The 19,368-nt window shown below is 51.1% G+C and overlaps 1 protein-coding gene across 1 annotated transcript; it reads right to left on the bottom strand.

Annotated features, from left to right (window-relative positions):
• Positions 1-474: 474 nt before the first annotated feature.
• Positions 475-18,200, bottom strand: GDF6 (growth differentiation factor 6). The gene is made up of 2 exons (XM_016125455.2): positions 17,732-18,200; positions 475-3,351 (listed from the first exon to the last, which is right to left on the bottom strand). The coding sequence occupies exons 1-2, from the start codon at positions 18,153-18,155 to the stop codon at positions 2,390-2,392; spliced, it is 1,386 nt and encodes a 461-aa protein (XP_015980941.2). The 5' UTR covers positions 18,156-18,200; the 3' UTR covers positions 475-2,389.
• Positions 18,201-19,368: the final 1,168 nt, after the last annotated feature.

Below are 19,368 nucleotides of genomic sequence, written 5' to 3' on the forward strand. Positions count from 1 at the left end.
AGAAATAATCCAATACATACTTGGGCTCTTGAGTTGCTGAAATGAAGTACAGGCCTATGAACACTATTCTAATAGCTGACAGGGATTTGACTTTAATCTAGTGAATGAAAAGTTCATGAAAAGAGAGTTACGGAAGAGTTATGAAGGAAAATGCAATGCTCTAAATTATGGCTTTTAAAACAATCGGTGTCTTTTTGGACATTCAGTCCCACAGAGGAACAAAATAGCACTGACAATAATTCCTTGAGAAAATAATTTTTCTAAATAGATCCATATAAACCAAGATGAGTTATTAAGGGGTGGGGGGGAGGGAAATGAGTTTAATAATACAGTATTAGATTGAGTGTCATCATGGAAAAGTATACTGTAAAGACTGTTTTGAATATTAATTGATTTCTCTGGTAATTTTAATATTGTAAATACTTATATTATAGTGAGGTAGACAATTAAAAAAAAACTCTCCATTAGACAGACTTAAAATTTTGTAATAATATTTAAGAAAATGATAACATTAAGAAAGAATGAAATATCCGATTAATGCTTAATTTTGTACAACTCAAATATAAACTTTAAAAATATTAGAAATTATATCATTTGAGTGCATATAATGTTTTGTACATTAAGATGAATTTCATGCTGTCCGTTTCCTCCTTGCACTTTCAGTCACCTTAAATAAACAAATATATACAGCCTTAACAGAAAAACAGTGCATCCAAAGCAAATGTGCATTTTAAATTATTTCTCCTGGCCAAGTCTTTTTTTTTTTTTTTACTTAGCATTTTATATCAGCATTTATTATCATTCTCGTCCTTTCTTTGACAAATTGTAGTTCTCTGAACCAAACAAGCAACAGGTTGAGATCAAGAGAGAGCAAAACCACTTAGGAAAAACAAAAACTTTTTTTTAATGGCATAAGTTACCTTGTTTGAACCACTGCATGGTCATGAGAAGGAAGAAAACTCTTCAAAAGGCCTACTTATGGACAATGTTTGAAAATAATACTGATGCAGGCTGGAGAAAAGTTCATGTTTTTGACAATCTGGAAATGGATATTTCAATTGTGCTGTGCTCTCCACTTCCTTCTGGAAGATGAATTCCACCCCTGCTTCCTCCCTCACTGCCCCATCCCCACCTCCCATCCCAAGCTCAATGTAACACTTTGCTCTTTTCACAGTTTCTCATTACTAAGTTTTAAAAACATTACCTAACGGGTAATTACAATCTGAAACGATTCTTTTGGGGGAGCCAGGGGCTATTGCTGGCTGGTAATCTTTCAGGAATGTCAGAGAGAGGGGAGGGAACACAGAGTTTAAAGAAACTTTGGAGACAGGGACTTGTGTCCCCTTACATCCTTCTCTTCCCTGCTCCTGGCCTGCCCCTTCTCACTATTACCCTTCTACTTCAGGGTCATTTTTCCCTCTGCACCTCTTACCTTAGTTAAGAGTTCCCACCCTTACTCATTTTTTTGTTTAACTAGGAAATTGCCTTCCCCTTAAATGGAGATGTCTGAATTTGGCAAATTCTGTTCAAAGAAATCAATTAGAAACTGATATCAGGAAGGGGTTTTCCTGGGTTACTTCCAACCAGGGGTAATACACCTTGGTATCAGGCATCAGAGGCAGGCCTTGTGGTTTCTCATTATACTTCAAGGGGTTCCATTTGGACTCATTCTTGTCATTCCATCCATACCACCAGAAAAAACTGTAAAAGCAGCGACCTGAGCCCCCTGGAGTGAGATGCAGGTTACCAGTTCCCCATATTGTGAGAGGCCAGGGAGGAGCCAGGTATACAAGCAAATTAAAAAGGCCTTGGGCCAATGTCTCTCAATTATCTTCTAAAGGAAAGGCCTTTCTTGGCTTTCTTATTCCCCTGGTGCCAATTCTCTATTTTAAGGCTTTCTGATTGGGAGGTTACAAGGCATGGGATATGACCTGGCCAGAAAACCCCGCCTCCTTTACACAGGTAGAAAACAATCAGACCAAGAGGTGGTCAAAGGTGACTCTTCCTCGCATACTGTTTCTCTTTTAAAACTATCATTTTTTCATTCCATGGAGCAGTTGAGAAACAGATATGTGTCTCTCTTCCCCCCACCTCCTATCAAAACCTGTGGGACACACAAGGAATTCCAAAGCCACAACAATAAAGATAAAAATTAAAGAAATCTTTCTAGGTTTGTTTTACCAGGGCGGCCACACAAGGTGTGAAAATCCGTATCTTCCTTTGGACTGGCAGGTGGAAAGTTCTGGGAAGGCTGAGATCTCTCCCTTCCCGCTGGGCTTCACGCCCAGGCTATCTCCCCACCCTCTGCCTCCTAGGCCGGCTCCTCCTCCGCTTCTCTGAAGTCAGGCCTCCCCTACGATCACGGGCCAAGGTGGCGGGAAAGGCGCCGCTACCTGCAGCCGCATGACTCCACCACCATGTCCTCGTACTGCTTGTAGACCACGTTATTGCCCGCGTCGATGTATAGGATGCTAATGGGAGTCAATTTGGTGGGCACGCAGCAGCTGGGCGGGGTGGAGCCGGGATCCATGGAGTTCATCAGCGTCTGGATGATGGCGTGGTTGGTGGGCTCCAGGTGCGAGCGCAGCGGGAAGTCGCACACGCCTTCGCAGTGGTAGGCCTCGTACTCCAGGGGCGCGATAATCCAGTCGTCCCAGCCCAGCTCCTTAAAGTTCACGTGCAGGGGCTTCTTGCTGCAGCGCAGCCTCGACTTCTTGCCGTGCCGCTTACCGTGGCGGCTGGCGAAAGCCGTGCGCCGCCGCCGGCGGCCGAGTGGAGGCAGCCAGGCCCCGGCGTCGGGGGCGCCGGACGGCTGCGGCCACGACCCCTCGGCGCCCGCGCCCAGGCCCACAGCCTCCGCCGCACCCAGCTGTTCGCGCACTTCAGCGAACAGGTTCTTGCGCTGGGATCTGGTGAACACCACGAGCAGGGCGCGCTCCTGGAGGGGCCGCACCCTCCGGCCGAAGCCCAGACTCCGCAGGTCCGGGGGCGGCGGCTGCTGGGACCCCAGGTTTCCGGCCTCGGCCTCCACGACGTCGGGCTCGCCCCATGCGGCCCGCAGCTCCAAACACAGCTGCTTCCAGGGCGGGTGGCGCAGGCCCTGCCACACGTCGAAGACTTCCCAGCCGGAACGGGGTCCCCCCTGTGGGTCCAGGGTCCGCGAGTCCAGCTGCAGAGACGACAGGCAGGGGAAGAGCTGCACATGGAGCGGGCCGGAGGGCGGCCCCCAGGACGCTTCGGGCGCCTGGCGAAAGAGCCGCAGCTCCGCGCCCACCAGCTCTTCTTTGTCTGAAAGCGTGGACACATCAAACAAATACTTCTGTCTCCGGAGAGCAGTGTGCGAGAGATCGTCTGCGAGATAAAAAATAATTACAGTCAGTTTCACTTGCCCCTTGCTCTGCAGCTGCCCCCGGGAGGAAAAGGGCGGGGAGCCGGGCAGGCCGGCCGGGAGTCCAGCTGAGCCAGCCCGGGGCCTGACCACCCTGGCTTCCCGCCCGGCCGATGCGCTGCGAGGGGAGGCGCACCCGGGCGGGCTCCCTCCTCCCCGTCAGCAGCCTGGGACTCCCAGGGCGGAAGTCGGTGGCTGCTGGAGAGGCAGTCGCGGTGGTGGCCTCCGGGTTTTCCCCCAAGAGCCTGCAAGTAACCACTAATGCGCCCTTTGTGGTTTTGAGCCTGGGATGCACTTCCCCCATACCTCCTCTCGGCTGGCTCGTCTCATCAGTCACAGCTCAGTCACAGCTGGGTTCAAATATCACCTCCTCTGAAAGACGTCTCTCTACCAACCACACGGATCTAAAGTAGCTTCCCTTGGTCACTATCACAGGACCCATTTTATTATCTTCCTGGCATTCAGCACTATCTATAATGACTTTGTTTTTATTTGTCTCCTCGGTGGTCTGTTTTCCTCAGCAATACTCTGCCTGCCTCCACCAGCCCATAAGAACTAGGACCAGGTCAAGTCCATCTTACTCATCACAATGTCTAGAGTGTGCCTGACCTAGAGTACACCCTAGTCAATAAATGAGAAACTTTTAGAACAGCCATCTTCAATCTGGCTGCCCGTTATAATCATCTAGAAAACAAAAATTATCAGCTGCCCGACTTACTTCAGCCATATGACTATCTGTAGAAAGGGCCTGAGTAGTGGGGTTTTGTTGGGGTTTTGTTAGTTTTTTTGTTTTTGTTTTTGTTTTTTTAAGCTCCTAGATTATGTAAAGATGCAGTCCTAGTTTTGACCCATTGCACTGAGGGGAAGTTGCTGCCCATCAGATAATTTTGCTGAAGCATTTGGCTCAACACAATGCTGACAGAATGATGAGTTACGTGATTTCCTTCTTTTCAAATTCACCATTTAATAACAAACAAAAGAAGATCCTGCAGTCAATGAGAAAGAGACACTTCTAGAAGGACAAAACCTTAACCACAGACTCACACACAGTGACATTCTCCCCTCCTCCAACCACACTACCTGAAATCTCGTTTTGCAACTATTCTTGAGGATAAATATTTTGGTTATAGGTGAGAAATAGAAATGTGGGGCATGTGGAGGGTATGGGGAGTAACAGGCTTTTAAAATCAAAGGTGAATTCTTTGGAAGAAGACAAAACGACTTATTATTTATTTATTTTTTTGGCACATTTGTGTATGAGGCCAACACCACATCAATGTATAAGGCAGAAAGCTAACCAGATTTTTCTGGGCTGCCTTCTCATAAAATATTTACAATCCAGAAAATACAAAAATCCCCAAAGCCCTCAGCTTTCCCCAGAAGCTAGTAAAGTTTGGGCCGATTTCAACAGTAAAAAAGTCACTGGGTCCTGGGTCGACCCTCACTGCCTATCCAGATGTAGCCCCAGGGCACTGGATCTGGAGCCTCAGCCACACCCAGATCTACTCAGGGCCAGCCGTCTCACTGTAACTACACAAGTCCCAACCTGAGAGGGAGTTCTGGGAAGGGTTAGAGAGGTGAAAAGGGAAAAGCTGCTGGAGGCAGTTGATTTATGGAAGCCAAGACCTTCAAACTGACAAGGGTCACTTTGAAATCAGTGGAAATTCAGCACACTTTCGTCTCCTCCTTTAAAGAAACCTATGTCTGACAATCCTCGGCCACCACCCAAATCCCTGGACCTATGGCCTTAGGCTTCACTTTCTTGCCTCTCATATTTCTCCCTAAACCAAGGATGTGATGAGAGGGACAAACCTAAGGTACTTGCTGCACTAGCTGAATATTGTGATGGCTGACATATTTTTCATCCTTACTTTATCCACAAGCAGAGAACAGTTCTGTAAGGTAGGTACTCCTATTATTCCCATTTTACAGTTGGGAAAATCAAGGCTTAGAAAAGTTAAGGTTATTACCAAAGTCTGACTGCAAGTAAACGGTGAGGTTGAAATCTAAACTTAGGTCTATTTAATTCCAGAGTAGAAACATTTAGCTCCCAAACCCCATTGCCTCCCAGATTATAGTCCAAGTACTGGAATCTAAAAGCAACCTGTAGTGGCTGGGATATAAGGGACGTGTGATACAGTCCAAACCATATTTGCAGGGCCTGTTAGGAATAAAACCTGGGGTCCTTTAGGAAATCATTTCCATCTCTGCTTACCTAATTCTTGAAATAGTTTGTTACTGGCTGGAGAACATTAGGCATGTGTAAAGGATAAAGATTTATTTATTTCTCTCTCATGCAATATGGAGAATCAGTCTGCTTTTGTTTGCATTTTTTTTTAAGTGTGGGCTAATCAATTGCTACTCTGCACAACTAAGTCACATCTCTCTAAATATTTAGGAGTAGTCAAGAACAAAGGAGAGTATCTGTAGTGAAAGGGCTCTACTTATTCTGCAGGCTTAGACACTCATTCTTTCTGGGGCTCAGGAAAGAGTGCAAATGGGGGCTTCTTCCTATACTCTGCTCTTTCTCTTCTCATACCAGCTCCATCCCATGGTTTGATAGGCTTCACCTGCATGCATGTGGACACCCTGGCCCACAAGTTCAAGCTCCCAGGTGCATGTATTGGTGTTGTGAAACATTCTTAGTAGGACAGACCCAATGGAAAAGCTTCCCAGGCCCTGGATATGGATTCGAAACTATTTGGGTAATAACTCTGTGACTCAGGTACCACAATAGAGTAGTAGCTCCCAAAAATCACTAAACCTGCAGGGGTTCTTCCATCTTCACCCTCAGCATTATACTGGAACTTGTTAGAAATATAAACTCTCTTAGGCCCCAGAGGTTTGTGGTGAGGCCCAAAATTTGCATTTCTAGTAAGTTCCCAAGTGATGCTGATTCAGAGAACCCACATTAAGAACAACTAAACTAAACTTGGCTCTTCAGATTCCCCAACATTTGGGGGAGGGCAACACTGAAGACTGACAAATCTGAGCCCTCCAAAGCACAGGGCCCAGGGAAGGGTCAAAAGCAGTACTCACAGAACCAAATCACCTTCTTGTCCCAGCCTCTTCCTGACTCCCTCCCCGCCAGCCACCCTCATATATTTTTACTCTTTCAGTGACGTGCTCTTTCTGTGGATCTCCAGAAACTATAACTCCTAAACAGAGGGTCCAAGAAGGTGGCTGCTCTGTGCAGCTCCCCTGCAGACCACATTCCCTACCTGTCTGGACCTGTTCTGGAGCCACAAAGCAAGAAATAGTCCAGAGGGGGCATCTGACCTGGGGAGTGCACATGCTACAGTCCACTGCAACCCTGTAGACACTGTGCTTGCTAACCCACCTTCACAAGGCCTGGTCCTGCTGCCATGGCCACCTGTGGGTAGGAAGCTGGCCATTCACACTCCTTTACACAAGCCTCCTCTCCCATTAAGTTCTGTATAAATGAGGGCCAATGTCATCAAATGACCTTTTCTCCTATGCCCTCAACTAGAAACATTGCACTTTTCATTTCAGAATCTGTGACGTTTTCTTATATCCAAAAAGTGAATCCTATGCTTTAAGCCTTTAAATGAAATTGATCAGTGATACACCATGGAATTTTTTGTCTTTATTTTTGCTTTTAATTTGTACCAACCTGGTTTGTTACAGCTTGGCTCACACCCCAGGTAATTCAGTATTTGTTGAGTATTGGACATGTACACCTGTCAAGTTACAATCGTTGGATTTGTGCTTATTAACTTCCCCTGGTGGGTGGTAGAGGAAGGAGGGGAGAAGAAAAGGAAAAGCAAACCACCTGTATATTTGAAGAAAATTCTTCATAAATAGATCAGCCTATTTTGAGTTAAGAGCAAGTTGGTAAAGGCCAAGGACACCTAAAACATGCATATCTGGTGTGGGATTAATTTTTAAAAGTAAAAAAGAAAGCAAATAAACAAGAAAAAGAGCTAATCATTTGCAAGATAAGGCTATCACGCCCATTTTAAGTGAGGAAAGTGGCTAAAAAAGGTAAAAGCATTTGTGCGGGGTCACAGTCGTGGCTGGAGGAAACTAGAGAAGCAAACACCAGGTGGGAAAGGAAAGAATGTCCATAGCATCAAAGGACCCCAGGGAACCTGAGACCCAGAATGGCGGCCTAAGGAAAGAATACACTGCGGCAGGAAATGCGTCTTGCTCGCCCACCTGGACTTCTCCTGCTGCCAGCGGCTTCCTTGGACCACCATGCAGAGGGGTTCCGAAAACCTGCCACTTCGTTTGGTCTGGGGCAGGAAGGGTCGGTCGGCACTACATTTTTTTCCAAGACGTCTCTGAGTTGTGTGCGCAGATTGAGGTCCCTCTTGAGAGTCTTAGTTGGATATTCTGTCGCTCTCCGGTCCAAGGCTGTGCCCGCGACTCCCGCTCACCCGACCTCCATGGCCCTTTGCGCCAGAGACTTTACGCTCGCCGATGCTCCTCCCCGCGAGTCTAGCTCGCGGTGACCCTGGACCGCTACTGTCCAGGAGTCTAGTCGGCCCTGCCTAACTCCTCCAGCCGTCCCGCCAGGAGTCCCGCCCATGTCCTCTCAAGGCACAGACCCTGCAGCTCAGAAAGCCGAGATGACAGCGGGCTTTCCCATCCCAATTCCCCCAGGTGGAGGTAGGGGGAGCGGAATAATCACCATCTTTACAAAGGGAACTCCGCAGATCTTTACAGCTAATGTTTTTCTCGCACCCCTCATTTCTGAGCCAGTATCAGCAATGAAGCTTATGGGGCACTGCCTTTGTGCCAGGCACGTGCTCAGGGCTTTGATGGCCTCTGCCACTGAATCCTCACCTCGACCGTCCTGGGGCTCCAGGAGGTGTCTTAACTTGTCCACTATCTTAAAGCTGGTAAGGGACAGGATCTGAAGTCTTAGTTCTAACCCCTGCCTTCAATCATGAGGCCACGCCCTTCTACCAGGGTTTCGATAGGGCCATGGAGCAAAGATGAAGGGAGGAAATGAGACACAAATTCATCATCAATGCCATCAACACAAGGTGGGCTGGATTTCCCCCAGAAAGAGCCACCAGCCCTCTTCCTCCAACAAGCTTCCTTTTCCATCATGTCCTGTATAATGAGGCCTCCAGGTAATTTGTACTCCAAGGATTACCTTCTCCTGGGACACGGTTATCTTCCAGGCATCCCTCTGCACTCTTGTCCTGAGTCCAGCCTCTGCTGAGGTCAGAGCCTCGCAAACTGCTGAGCTTGCTAAGCATCCTCACGGAGGCTGGGATTCAGGTAGCAGTCCATACAATTCAGCCTTTCCAGAGTGCTTTTACTTGAACACCCAGCAAAATAATCATAATAGCACACACTGGTGTAGCACTTACTATGTGCTGAACATAATCTAAATTCTTAAATTATAATAACTTGTTTAAGCTTCAAAACCACCCATGGGGAAAAAAGATATCACCATTATGCTCATGCTATGGATCAGAAAACTAAAACAGAGTTTAAAAGTAACTTGCTCAATGTAGTAAGAGGTCCAGCTCCAGTATCTGTACTACTGCCCTGGACACCCAGATCTTGATCTCTATGCTGGGTAGAATCCCTGAGAGAGCTCCAGCTCTTTCCTGCTGTAGGGCGGAATCGATCGATCCCTGGTCTCTAAGAGTCACTCACTCTCTAATTAGCAGAACTGAAAAGGTGACAAAATCACAATTGGGATTTTGAAAGAGAACTTATAAAGAAACCTAATTTTCTCATCTACAAAATGAGGATAATAACACCAGCTCACAGTCACTGAGAGAGGCAAATAAGATAAGGAGTAGGAAAGATGTCTGACAACGTGTATAAATGTTAGTTACTACTGACAACTGTGGCATGAGCACAGAAATCGAGAGTCTAGGAAATACAGATTTGAACCCTGACCTATGACTTAGTGGCTGTGTGACCTTGGATAAACTGAGCCATGTCTCCTAGTCTCATATGCCTCATCTGTAAAATAGGAGAACCACCCTATTCTGTAGAGTCATTGTAAAGGTCAGATGCAAGGCACCAAGAGCAGTGTATAATACACAGAGCACCCAATGAATGCAGCCAGTATTATTACAACTACCTGCATCCAGGTAAGAGAAAATGCACCTGGTCTTCTCTTAGCCTTCTTTGAGGAGGTGCAGTTCAGTTCTCTCTGGAGGACTTCCCGAGTGGAGGAAAGGTGCTGGACAGAAGGGACAGAAAGAGAAGCAGAGACTTCCAGTTCCTGCTCATCTAAGTTCCAGAGAAGGGCAAGGCCCATAGAAGCCGAGTATTCCGGCATTACCTTTAACCTTCTCAATCCCCAATGCTGTACCCACCACTGCGATCCCTCCCACCATGTCAGGTGAACAGAGGCCCTCCAGCTGAATCTCATCGAGGAGAGGGCCCTCCTTGTAGGTTCTCTCCTCCATGGGATCAGGGCCAGCGCTAGCCCATATGCTAATAGTCCATATGCTAACCCACTTGGCTCCCTGGCTGGATGGCCGCAGCCCTGAGACACCTGGCGGTTAGTCTTCTTGCCCCTCGCCCGCTTTGGTGCCTTTTTGTGAGGGATGATCTGTCGACAGAGCCAGTTCTGGGGTGGGGGTGGGGCAGTGCTCCTGATCTTCTCCCCTTGGCAAAGGGCGAGGGATGTTTTAGAGGGGAGAGGGGTTTATAGCAATGAATGACCCCTTGGGCTGCAGGACGACCCGGCCACCCGCGAGTCACTGGCGAAGTTGCTGTGATCGGTCTGTCTGGGCATGAGATTCCTCTTCACCACTCTTAATAGCCCAGCTCCTTTCTGGATCTCCTAGCTTCCCCAGTGTCTTCTCCAAGAGCTTGCCCTGCATTTTTCATCTTCTTTCCTCCTTTCAACGACCAGAGAGACCCAAGAGAGTCTTCCACAGAGTCTCCAAGAGGTTTTTCCACCCTCTCTGCAAACATCGCAAACTTATGTCCTCCTCCCTGCCACGAGCCTGGGCCTTATGAACCCACAGGATTAAGTGGGTCTGGATGCCTACCCAGATCCCGCAGAAAAATCTCACTGTTAGCCCAGCAAGCTCTGGCTCAGCGCGAGGCAAATGAATGACGTTGGGAGGGAGAGGAAAAGATAACCTTGACTTCCACGCAACCAAAAACAGAACTCTGCGCTCCCTCAGAGTCTCAGCCTCCAACAGCAGTAAGGTCACTGTCTGGGGGAAACTCAGACCAGCCCTCTGTCCTAAGCCCTGGGCACCTCCAGCAGGAGTCCGAAGTGCTTCAAGGAGACTCCTTTGTCTCCCTAGAAAAAATGGATTCATTCATAATAAAGTAATTTACATGAACTTGGTAAAAATCATCGTGGTCGCGTGGTCCTGAGAGGGGTCCCAAGAGCCTGAGATGCCAAGCTGAAATCAAGGACACTTCATAAGACGCCTCTTTTCATCGTGGTCCCACCCTAGGCTTCCGACCATAGCAACCTAAGTCTTAATTTAACATCATTTTAGATAAATCCCAAACAGATGTTCGGTACGGTCACCACACGCTAGACCCACGGCTCCCCACCTTTCTGCTACGCTCCCCACCCTTCTGCTACACGAAAGCAGCCTGCGACCGGACACCCTCAGGTCTGCTGTTGCCTGCAGGTCGCTGCCCTTGGTTTGGACCAGCGCGTGCAGGGCCCGGAACGGGTTGATTTGCCTGGGTACGCTCTCCCTGCACTGTCGACCAGCAGGGCTTTCCGGGGTTCCCAGGCAGAGCCACAGTACGGGGTGAGCGGACTTGGGAGGAGAGACTCGCACACCTGAAACCGCGGTCTGGGCCGGAGCATGACCCGGCCTTTGGACTTGACAGCTTCAAGATCAAAAGTAGAAGGAAAGTTTCTCACCTTCTGTGCTTTCCCCTCTCTTACCAGTTCTGAGGTTGCAGGTGGGGGGGGGGGAGGAGTTCAAATTGGCGTATTGCTGTGGTTAGGATACTGGACCCTCGTTCAAGGGTCCTGCACAGGAGAAAACTCAGTATTCTTTAAAGTGCTAGGCCCTGGCGTAGCTTCTGAAGAATTTGCCCCACTCAGCTCCACTTGGGTTGACTCCCAAAGTCAAGCCATAGTAAAATGTGATTCGTGGTGGCAGCTATGGGCCAGGGTCTAGCATCGTTCAATATTGTCCCCACGGGGCGTGGGAGCGGCAGTCAGCTGGGAATTGGGGTCGGGGCTGGACCAACTTGCAGGGAAAACAGATTTGCAAGGCAGTCGCACGGATTCTCTTTGGTTCCTACCTTATTTATGGAGAGCGAGGGCGGGGCGGAGGGGGGCGTGTAACCTACCACCTCAATCCGAAAGACAACACTCAATGCTGACCCCTTTAGTGCTTGCTGCTTGGCTTCCGAAGCTAAACACCGCGAGCCTGGCCCAGAGACCTAACCCATCTTCTCTCCAGAACACCCACTATCGGGTCCCTAAACTGTGCCTCGCCCCTCGGCTCCCCCGCCCTTCGCTGTGCAGCGCGCGCAGTTCTGGGGACTCTGGCTTGTGACTCCCGCAGCCAACCAGCTTGCTTAAAGCGTCTGGAGCCCCTCAACCCAAGCGCACCGAACCCTTGGCACTCAGCAGAGCTAATGGACTGTCTTGGAAGGAAGGGAACAACAGCCCTGGAACCCATTAGGCCGACGAGGACCTATTTAATATCTGTAAACAGGAGACACCGTTTAACCGACATTGAATTTAAAAATAAACAGCCAGGGCTTAATAAGCAAGGCAGAGAGGCAGAAGATGTCAAGCAACGAAATGGCGCGGCGGGTGCACATTTCCTCTTTCCACCCCTCGTGCGTTCGGCTTAGACCTCCTCCCGGGGTCCAAAGAAAATCCTTTGAGTAGGGTTATTCTATATGCAAGGGGTTATAGAACTAATGCCCTTCCCTTCACCTAAAGCCCCCAGGATTATTATTGATTTACTCGAGGTCGTTTGATGCATGCAGCAATCCTGACGGGAAACAGAAGTTCTGTCCTATTTTTTTGCTATACCATCTCTCCGTCCAATTCCCCACGCTGCCCCAGGGATACGTCACCAGTTTCAAGGAGGTGTGCAGCCACCAGAACCCTCCAGCTGGGAAAAAAACAACGGGATGTAGAGGGTCTCCATCAATGCAACACTCCCACGTTCCCTGAGGATTCTGACAACACTCGTCCTCTCTGGTCAGAAGGGGGAGCCTTCTCCGTGTTGATTCAGTTTACTAGGATAAGGATTCACTAGGTCTGTCGTGGGCCGTGGCTTAGGTTTTTTGTTTGTTTGTTTTTCTAATGTGCGGAGACAAGGATGTTTGAGCACGTTTTTCTATCCCCTCCCCCACCATCAACTCTACAGCGCAAACTTCCAGAGCCAGAGGACCTACCCCGTGGAGGTGGGGACTGAGGCGTGGGGGGTGACAATTGGTGTCCTTCTCAGATTAGCCTCCCCTGCCCAGGAAGCTCACTCAGAATTTTGGTGCAACTTGCATTCTTGCTGCAGAAGACACTAGATGTTCCTAGCTTCTTGCTAAGGCGACCCTTAAGGCCTTAGGGATGGGGGTGACAACTGATTTTTAACTACAAGCCAATGGCTAAAGGGTTAGTTTGTGGCCTTAGTGTTTTAATCACTCCAACCAGAGGAGCAGAACAAACTTGTGGTTAAAGCTTCCTTCCCTTACCTCCGGGCTTTTTCCAGGACCTTCCAGTTTACCTGGCTGGTGGAGGGTCTTAAACCTGCAGGGCGACACAAACCCCGCACCGGCGCACACGCGGGCTCGCCCTCACACGCACACACTTGAATGCTCAGCAATCCTTTTCCAAGGCTGTTTGCCCCCTTTCCGGGGAAATAAAGCCTAGATTGGAACCTTCTGCCGGCTCCTTCACTTGGCCGTCTGGTCTGCATTAGTGTTTTTATAAGGGACTCAAACAAATCGAATACAAGGTCACCAAATAATTAACAGTTGTGAATTCCCTCCGTCCCCATTAAAATACTTCCCTGCTTATATTTCATTTTCCGTTTGCCAACGACAACAGGGGCCGGGCAAAAGCGCTGCTGCTTTGATTACACCACTCTGCCGCCCAGGTCCACCCAGAAACTCTCTGTTTTGCATAAACATGCTATACCAGACAAACTTCAATCGTGAGGTGGGGGGGGGAGCGGGGGGGGGAGCGGAGGTGAGGGGCTACGAGGCTCTTAGAATGCCCTCCTTAAAGGCGGGCTACCGCACCATCGTCCTGCCCTGCCCCCTGATAATCATGACCTAGAAGGTAAACCTAGAAGCCAACAAACAAAATCAGCTGCAAACTCTCCTGAGATTCATTTCTAGGGTTCAAGGATGTTCCGATCTCATTTTGGTTTTTATCTGTTCCCTACTGCCTTCTTTCTGAGAGCAATATCGTGACGACCACCAGAAATATTTTTAAAGAGTATTTTTATTTCTAAATCATCTGGAAACCCAACTCCTAGCAATATTCTTAGACTCATTTTGGTTTCCTCATCTTTGGGAGGTTTTTCGTCCCTCTTGTTGGAACTTTGTGGCACTTCTTGCTTCATAAACTGAATATTCGAGTTTTGTTTCTCTCTCCCTCCCCCTCTATCTCTCAAGCATGTTGAATTCATAGAAATTCTAATTGTCTGCCTTTCTCAGGCCCCGGGGTATGGAGTCCAGTCTTTTAATGAGTTGTATCTTGGGCTAACTGTAATTTCCCTATATCTAACCTGGTCCATTCTGGTCCTAGGACTGCACCGACACACACAGGCACAAATTTTCTCATCTTTATGGACCGCATATCATTTCAAAGCACAATATGGAGACATTTAAAACGATCAGGGGTAACATACCTTTTACAAGGAATATAAAGAGGAAACTGCACAGAGGAACTGCACAGTCAGACCCTTAAATCCAAAGTTCCACTCCAACTACTGTGTCTGCAGAGGAATGTTAGATGGCGTAGGAAATCTGCCCATTGTATTACTTCTGCTTCTCGGCACCATCCTTTAGGAACTTCCTATTCATATGGTGCCATAGGCAAGCACGCAGGGTCTAGAACCAAAAATGAGCTTCAATCTCTCACTAGCTGTGTGACCTTGAGCAACTTAGTTAACCTCTTTGTCTTCCTTAATGCACCTATAATACAGTGAACACAGCACTTGCCCCAGGGATTGTTGTTAGAATTAAGGGAAATAACTTTTGGAACAGATTTTAGCACAGCACTTGGTACAAAGTAAATGCTCAAATACCCCTAAGTGTTTGGAGAGCAAACTAAAAGGAGGAACCTTAAAAACAAACAAACAAACAAAACTCCTACAATAGGTTTTCCTTATGGCAGTGGTGGTGGGGAGGTAGGAGGACAGAACGTGCTGTGTTAAGAGACCTAAAGCGCTCTTCATTAACTTTGGACAGAGGTTTTCCGCGCTCTCCCACTCTTAATCGCAGGTTTCAGGTGTAACTTTTGGGGTTGCAGTTTCCTGGGTGAGGAAACCTTGTTACAAATACTGTACGTGAATAAGTAGTTCATGCCTCCTTTCCCCGAGGGACCCCTGCTCCTCTAAACCAACCAAGCCTGCCACATTCGATGGCGATTTAAATATCCCCGAGGCAAGGCGCCAAATTAACGCGGCTGGCCCAGCTCTTGGCTGGCCGCTGCTCCTTCCTTCCAGCCCCACCATCCACTAGTTGGGGGAGGGGATGTTGGAGGGTTTAGCGCGGTTATGAGTCCCCACGTGAGAGGGGCGGAAGTCCTCGCCAGGAGCCGGGGATGCGCGGCTGGCGGGTCCCTTCCATCACGGGAGACTAGACACCGTTTGATGTGTTATGACATGAACCCTCAATTAGATCGCTGAGTTGAAACACTCCAATCATGGGCCCGATGCTAAGCAAGCCCCGGAAGGTCCAGCCCGAGGTCACCGCCGGTGACACATCAAATCAAAATCAGTGAGAGGGAAAGTGAGGCTTTCCCTTTATCAAGCTGGGGCTGTAGCCTGCACGGTTCCCCCTCTCCTGTGCGCCCCCTCCAGCCCGCGGCTCCGCACTCCTTCGCCCCCGCGCGGCGTGCGACTAGCCGCACAGCCTTCTCAGTCAACAAACTGCCTTTCTTCGCGTTTTCTGGGAATGTGAGGGTGTGGAGGAAACCGCTTCTTTGATGCTGCGGTCCAGGTGTTCACGCCGTGTCACCGGCTGGGGACCGCGTGCAGCTCCAGCTCTCGACGGCATTCCGGAGTTGAAACCGGACGTCTGGATCTCGGTCCGGCTAGCCTGGAGACCTTGGCTCGGGTACAGAGCCCCCCCACCCCCGCCCCAGCCTGGGCGCGCAGCCAGGCCCTTCCCTACGTCCGGCGCCCAGAGACGCCCAGCATAGTGCCCCGGGAGAGGCTGCGGGGCATGCAAGGGTGAAACCAGCCTGTGCCTGCCCCGGTCCTGAAGCCCCCAGAAACTCCCCCACACTTGCTTGAATGCCGCAGGCTTCGGTAGACACCCCTGAACCGCCTGCAGGGTCTCTTGGTCCTGTGCCAAACTCGGTGCAGAGAACCAGCTAGTAGGGGTGCCTGCTTGGGGGAGGGGCAGAGATTCTTGAAACTTCCCTTCCGGGGAAAAGAAAGTGCTTGCTCAACCACCCTCCAGCCTGGACCTCCGGGATTTCTTCCCTTGGGGAAAGGCTTCTTGAGCAATTTTCTCTAAGCGTCCTTAGTCCCTCCTTCGACTAGGGTGATAGAAAAGGCAGACGATAAACAGAAGATTAGGAGGGAGAGAGACAGAGGTAAAGATGGGGGAGGTGGAGGGAAGTTGGCGCGCTGCGCTGGCAGCACGGAGGCCAGGGACCCAGTTCCAGCGCTATAAAGAAGCCACGTGTATTTGGAAAGATGACTGTAGTAATCCTAAAATTACCATAAAATACCCGGAGTTAATTTGCCGCCCCGACCTTTCAGCAGCTCATGAACCTCGCTGACCTTCGGCTGCAGCGGCGAACCTGGCTAGGGCAAGACCCTTGCCCGCAAAGAAGGTGGCTGCAAAGGAAGAGGCTGGGGACCGGAGCCCGGGAAGCCCCAAACCATCAACCTGCTCCGATAAGCTTCGAGGACGTGCGGGTACCCAAAAAGCAGCCCAAGTGAAGCAGCCCTCTCAGCCGAACCCCGGCGATCGCAGGTTCCTGGGCGACCCCAACTTTTACTGACTGCAGTGAAAGGCTGGGAACCCGTCAACGCGCGGAGCTAAGTCCGGGCAGGATGGCAGAGCAGATAACTGCCTAAATCCCACTTATCTCCTCCTTCCTTTCTTTTCGTCCTCCTCTTTCCCTTTACCCTTCCTTTTCTTTTTCTCCCTCCTTTCCTGTCTCCTTCCACGTTATTGTCTCTCCTCTTCAGGAGCCGAGTTCCGGCGCCTGTGGATCCCTCCCTAATTTCTGGGACTGGAGAAAGCGCGAGGTTATCTCCAAAGCAGTCGCTGCGCTGCGGCGCTACATAGGCAACAAGGAGGGGGTGCAGGGATTCCGTAGACACCCACCCAGGCACCCGCGTCCGCAGAGGAGACCGGCGACGGGCGCCCTGCTAGTAGCATAGAGAGAGGAGCACTAGCTGGCTGAGAAAGATGGATGAACACACCCGTGCATTCATGTGTACCAACAAACTCCCAAACTTAGCCGCCCTATCCCTGGCCCCGGCCGGACCTGCCCGTTGCTGCCTCCGCCACTCGGTTGCGGCGCGCATCAAGAGCAAAACAACCCGAGGGCGCTGGGCTCCCGCCGGATTGACGACAACGATCCCCACGACCAGCACAGAGACAAGCGGAGAACCCTTGCAGCCGCGGGGCCAGAGCACTGCCACACGCTAATTGCGGACTCCCTCCTGCGACCTCCAGACTCGCTTCTGCCGGCTTTTCCCGGAGCGGAAGAGGACTCGGGGCTTTCCAAGGCTCGCTCACGCCCCAGGGCCCGCCGGGTCCCCCTGGCAGCTCAGGCCTTGTACCACGCACCCTGCACCACCCAGGACCCCATGGTACGGATTCAGTCAGTCCCCGCCGCGACCCTTCTCCAGCCCGGGTCATTTGCCAGCCACCTCCCGTCCTCCACGCTTCCTCCACCAGCCACCAGAGGAGCGGCCACCACGAAGCTTTCTGAAAAACATAAGAAGGACGCAAGGGAGAGAGAAAGGAAAGAAGGGAAAGAAGGAAGCGAGGGAGTATTGCAAACTGTAATTAAATCTGCAGCCGCATCCTGAAACTTACTAGGGCTTGAGGGGAAAAAACAAAAAAACAAAAAAAGTTAAGAAAGGAGAAGATGTCCAGAGCGAGAAGGGAATTCACAAATGCAACCTTCTACCAGAGCCGGAGCAGCGCCCAGGCTGCAGAGCTCCAGAGAGAAAGGAGTCGGGCATCTTCTTTGCCACTTACCTAGTCCCCTGTCTACAAAGCTAGTGATCGTATTAGCCGACTTGGAAGACTGGAAGAAGCTGGCATTGATGCCCAGCTTCTCGGCGATGGAGTAAGTCCTGTAGATTGACAGCATGTACTCGTGGGGCACCACGCGCGGGGCCCTGTCCAGAAGCTCCTGCGCCTGGGGCTGCTGCGGTGGCCGCCGCCGGGACTCATCCTGCGGCCGCGGCTGTGACTCTTGGCGTTCCAGGGGCCCCCGGGCCGAGGCACTCTCCTGCGGCGCCCGGGGCATCTTCCCCTCCTTGCGGCTTCGCATTCCCTTGGCGGAGCCCAGCTCCCCTGAGGACAAGGAGGATGAGATGGAAGCCTGCTGGAAACCGGGCAAATCCCACATGAAACTGACAAGGAAGACAGCCCAGAGCAGGACCCCGGGAGTATTCATGGCGAGCGAGTGGCAACGTCTCCCCAAGAGGCGGCGGCGCAGGGCGCGAGGGGCACGAAGCGGCTGGACAGCGGCCGGGCCCGGCTCCTCTGGCTAACTCGGAGTGCAAGGAGCCGGGCCCCAGCCACACAAACCCTGGCCCTGCCACGCCCCCTCCCGCCCCTAGCTGGGAGGGGAGGGGAGCGGAGGGTGGGAGGAGAGGCCTGGTGGTGTAGGCTAGAGGTGTGGGGGAGAGGGGCCGCCGTGTGCCGGTGTGGCAGGAATACGCAGCGCCCCTGCGGGACGCGCGCGGGGTTGCGGGGAGGTACGCGCAGAGCTGGCCCCGGGCTCTGGGTAGGGGAAGGCGGGCGCGGCCACCCCGCGACGAGGAAGCACCAGCAGCACCAGGGTCTCTCTAGAATTGTCTGAAACTAGGTCCCTCCGCAGAGCAGCGCGGTATCTGGATCCTTGCCAGCTGCCTCCACTTTGCTGGGAGCGTGAGACCCCGGAGGAGGAAAGTGACAGCGGCGCCCTCCAGAGACAGCTCGGAGCAGACCACTGTAGCGGACTGCGCGCAAGATCCGGGCGGCGGTACCTTCCTTCCTCGGCGTCAACTTCCAGGCTGTCCATTCGCTCCCCTCAGGGCTTAGTCCAGGGCCAGAGAAGCCTCACCGCGCGCCAGGCGCAGGGCCCAGCCATAAACAGTTCCATTCTCTCGGTAGGTATCGCTCTCCACAAAGACAGGGCGTCTGTCCCCCGACCCTGAAGGTCAGGCAAAGGCCACGCATCTAGATGGATGCTAAAAGCTGCTGCACTCTCCTCCAGGCCCCAGCCTCTCTTCTCGAAGTCCCCAACCTCTTCTGATGATGGATATACCGCTTCTTTTCTCCTTCGTCTGCTCCCCGGGTCCTCTTTCCTCTGGAAGCCTGGCGCCCGCCTCCACTGAATCCCCATTTTTCCTCTCTTCTTTCCCCTTCCGCCTTAAAAACTTCCTCCTTTCCCAAGTGCCTTCTGCATTCCAACACCCTTTCCCACAGCCTGCTTCTCGTCTCACTCTGCCTTCCAATCACTCTCAGCCTTCCCACCCTCTCCTGCTCCAGCCTCCACCTCCCCGTCCGCGGACCCTCCCTTTGCAGCTCTTCCCCAATCTGTTTCTCTTCAGCCCAGCCTCGCCCCATCACGAGTTTCCTTTATCTGTCCCCAGATTCTCCAGGCCTGTTTTCCCGCCCACTGC

Source organism: Rousettus aegyptiacus, unplaced genomic scaffold (genome assembly GCF_014176215.1).
Source record: "Rousettus aegyptiacus isolate mRouAeg1 unplaced genomic scaffold, mRouAeg1.p scaffold_m13_p_15, whole genome shotgun sequence".
NCBI classification, from domain to species: Eukaryota; Metazoa; Chordata; class Mammalia; order Chiroptera; family Pteropodidae; genus Rousettus; species Rousettus aegyptiacus.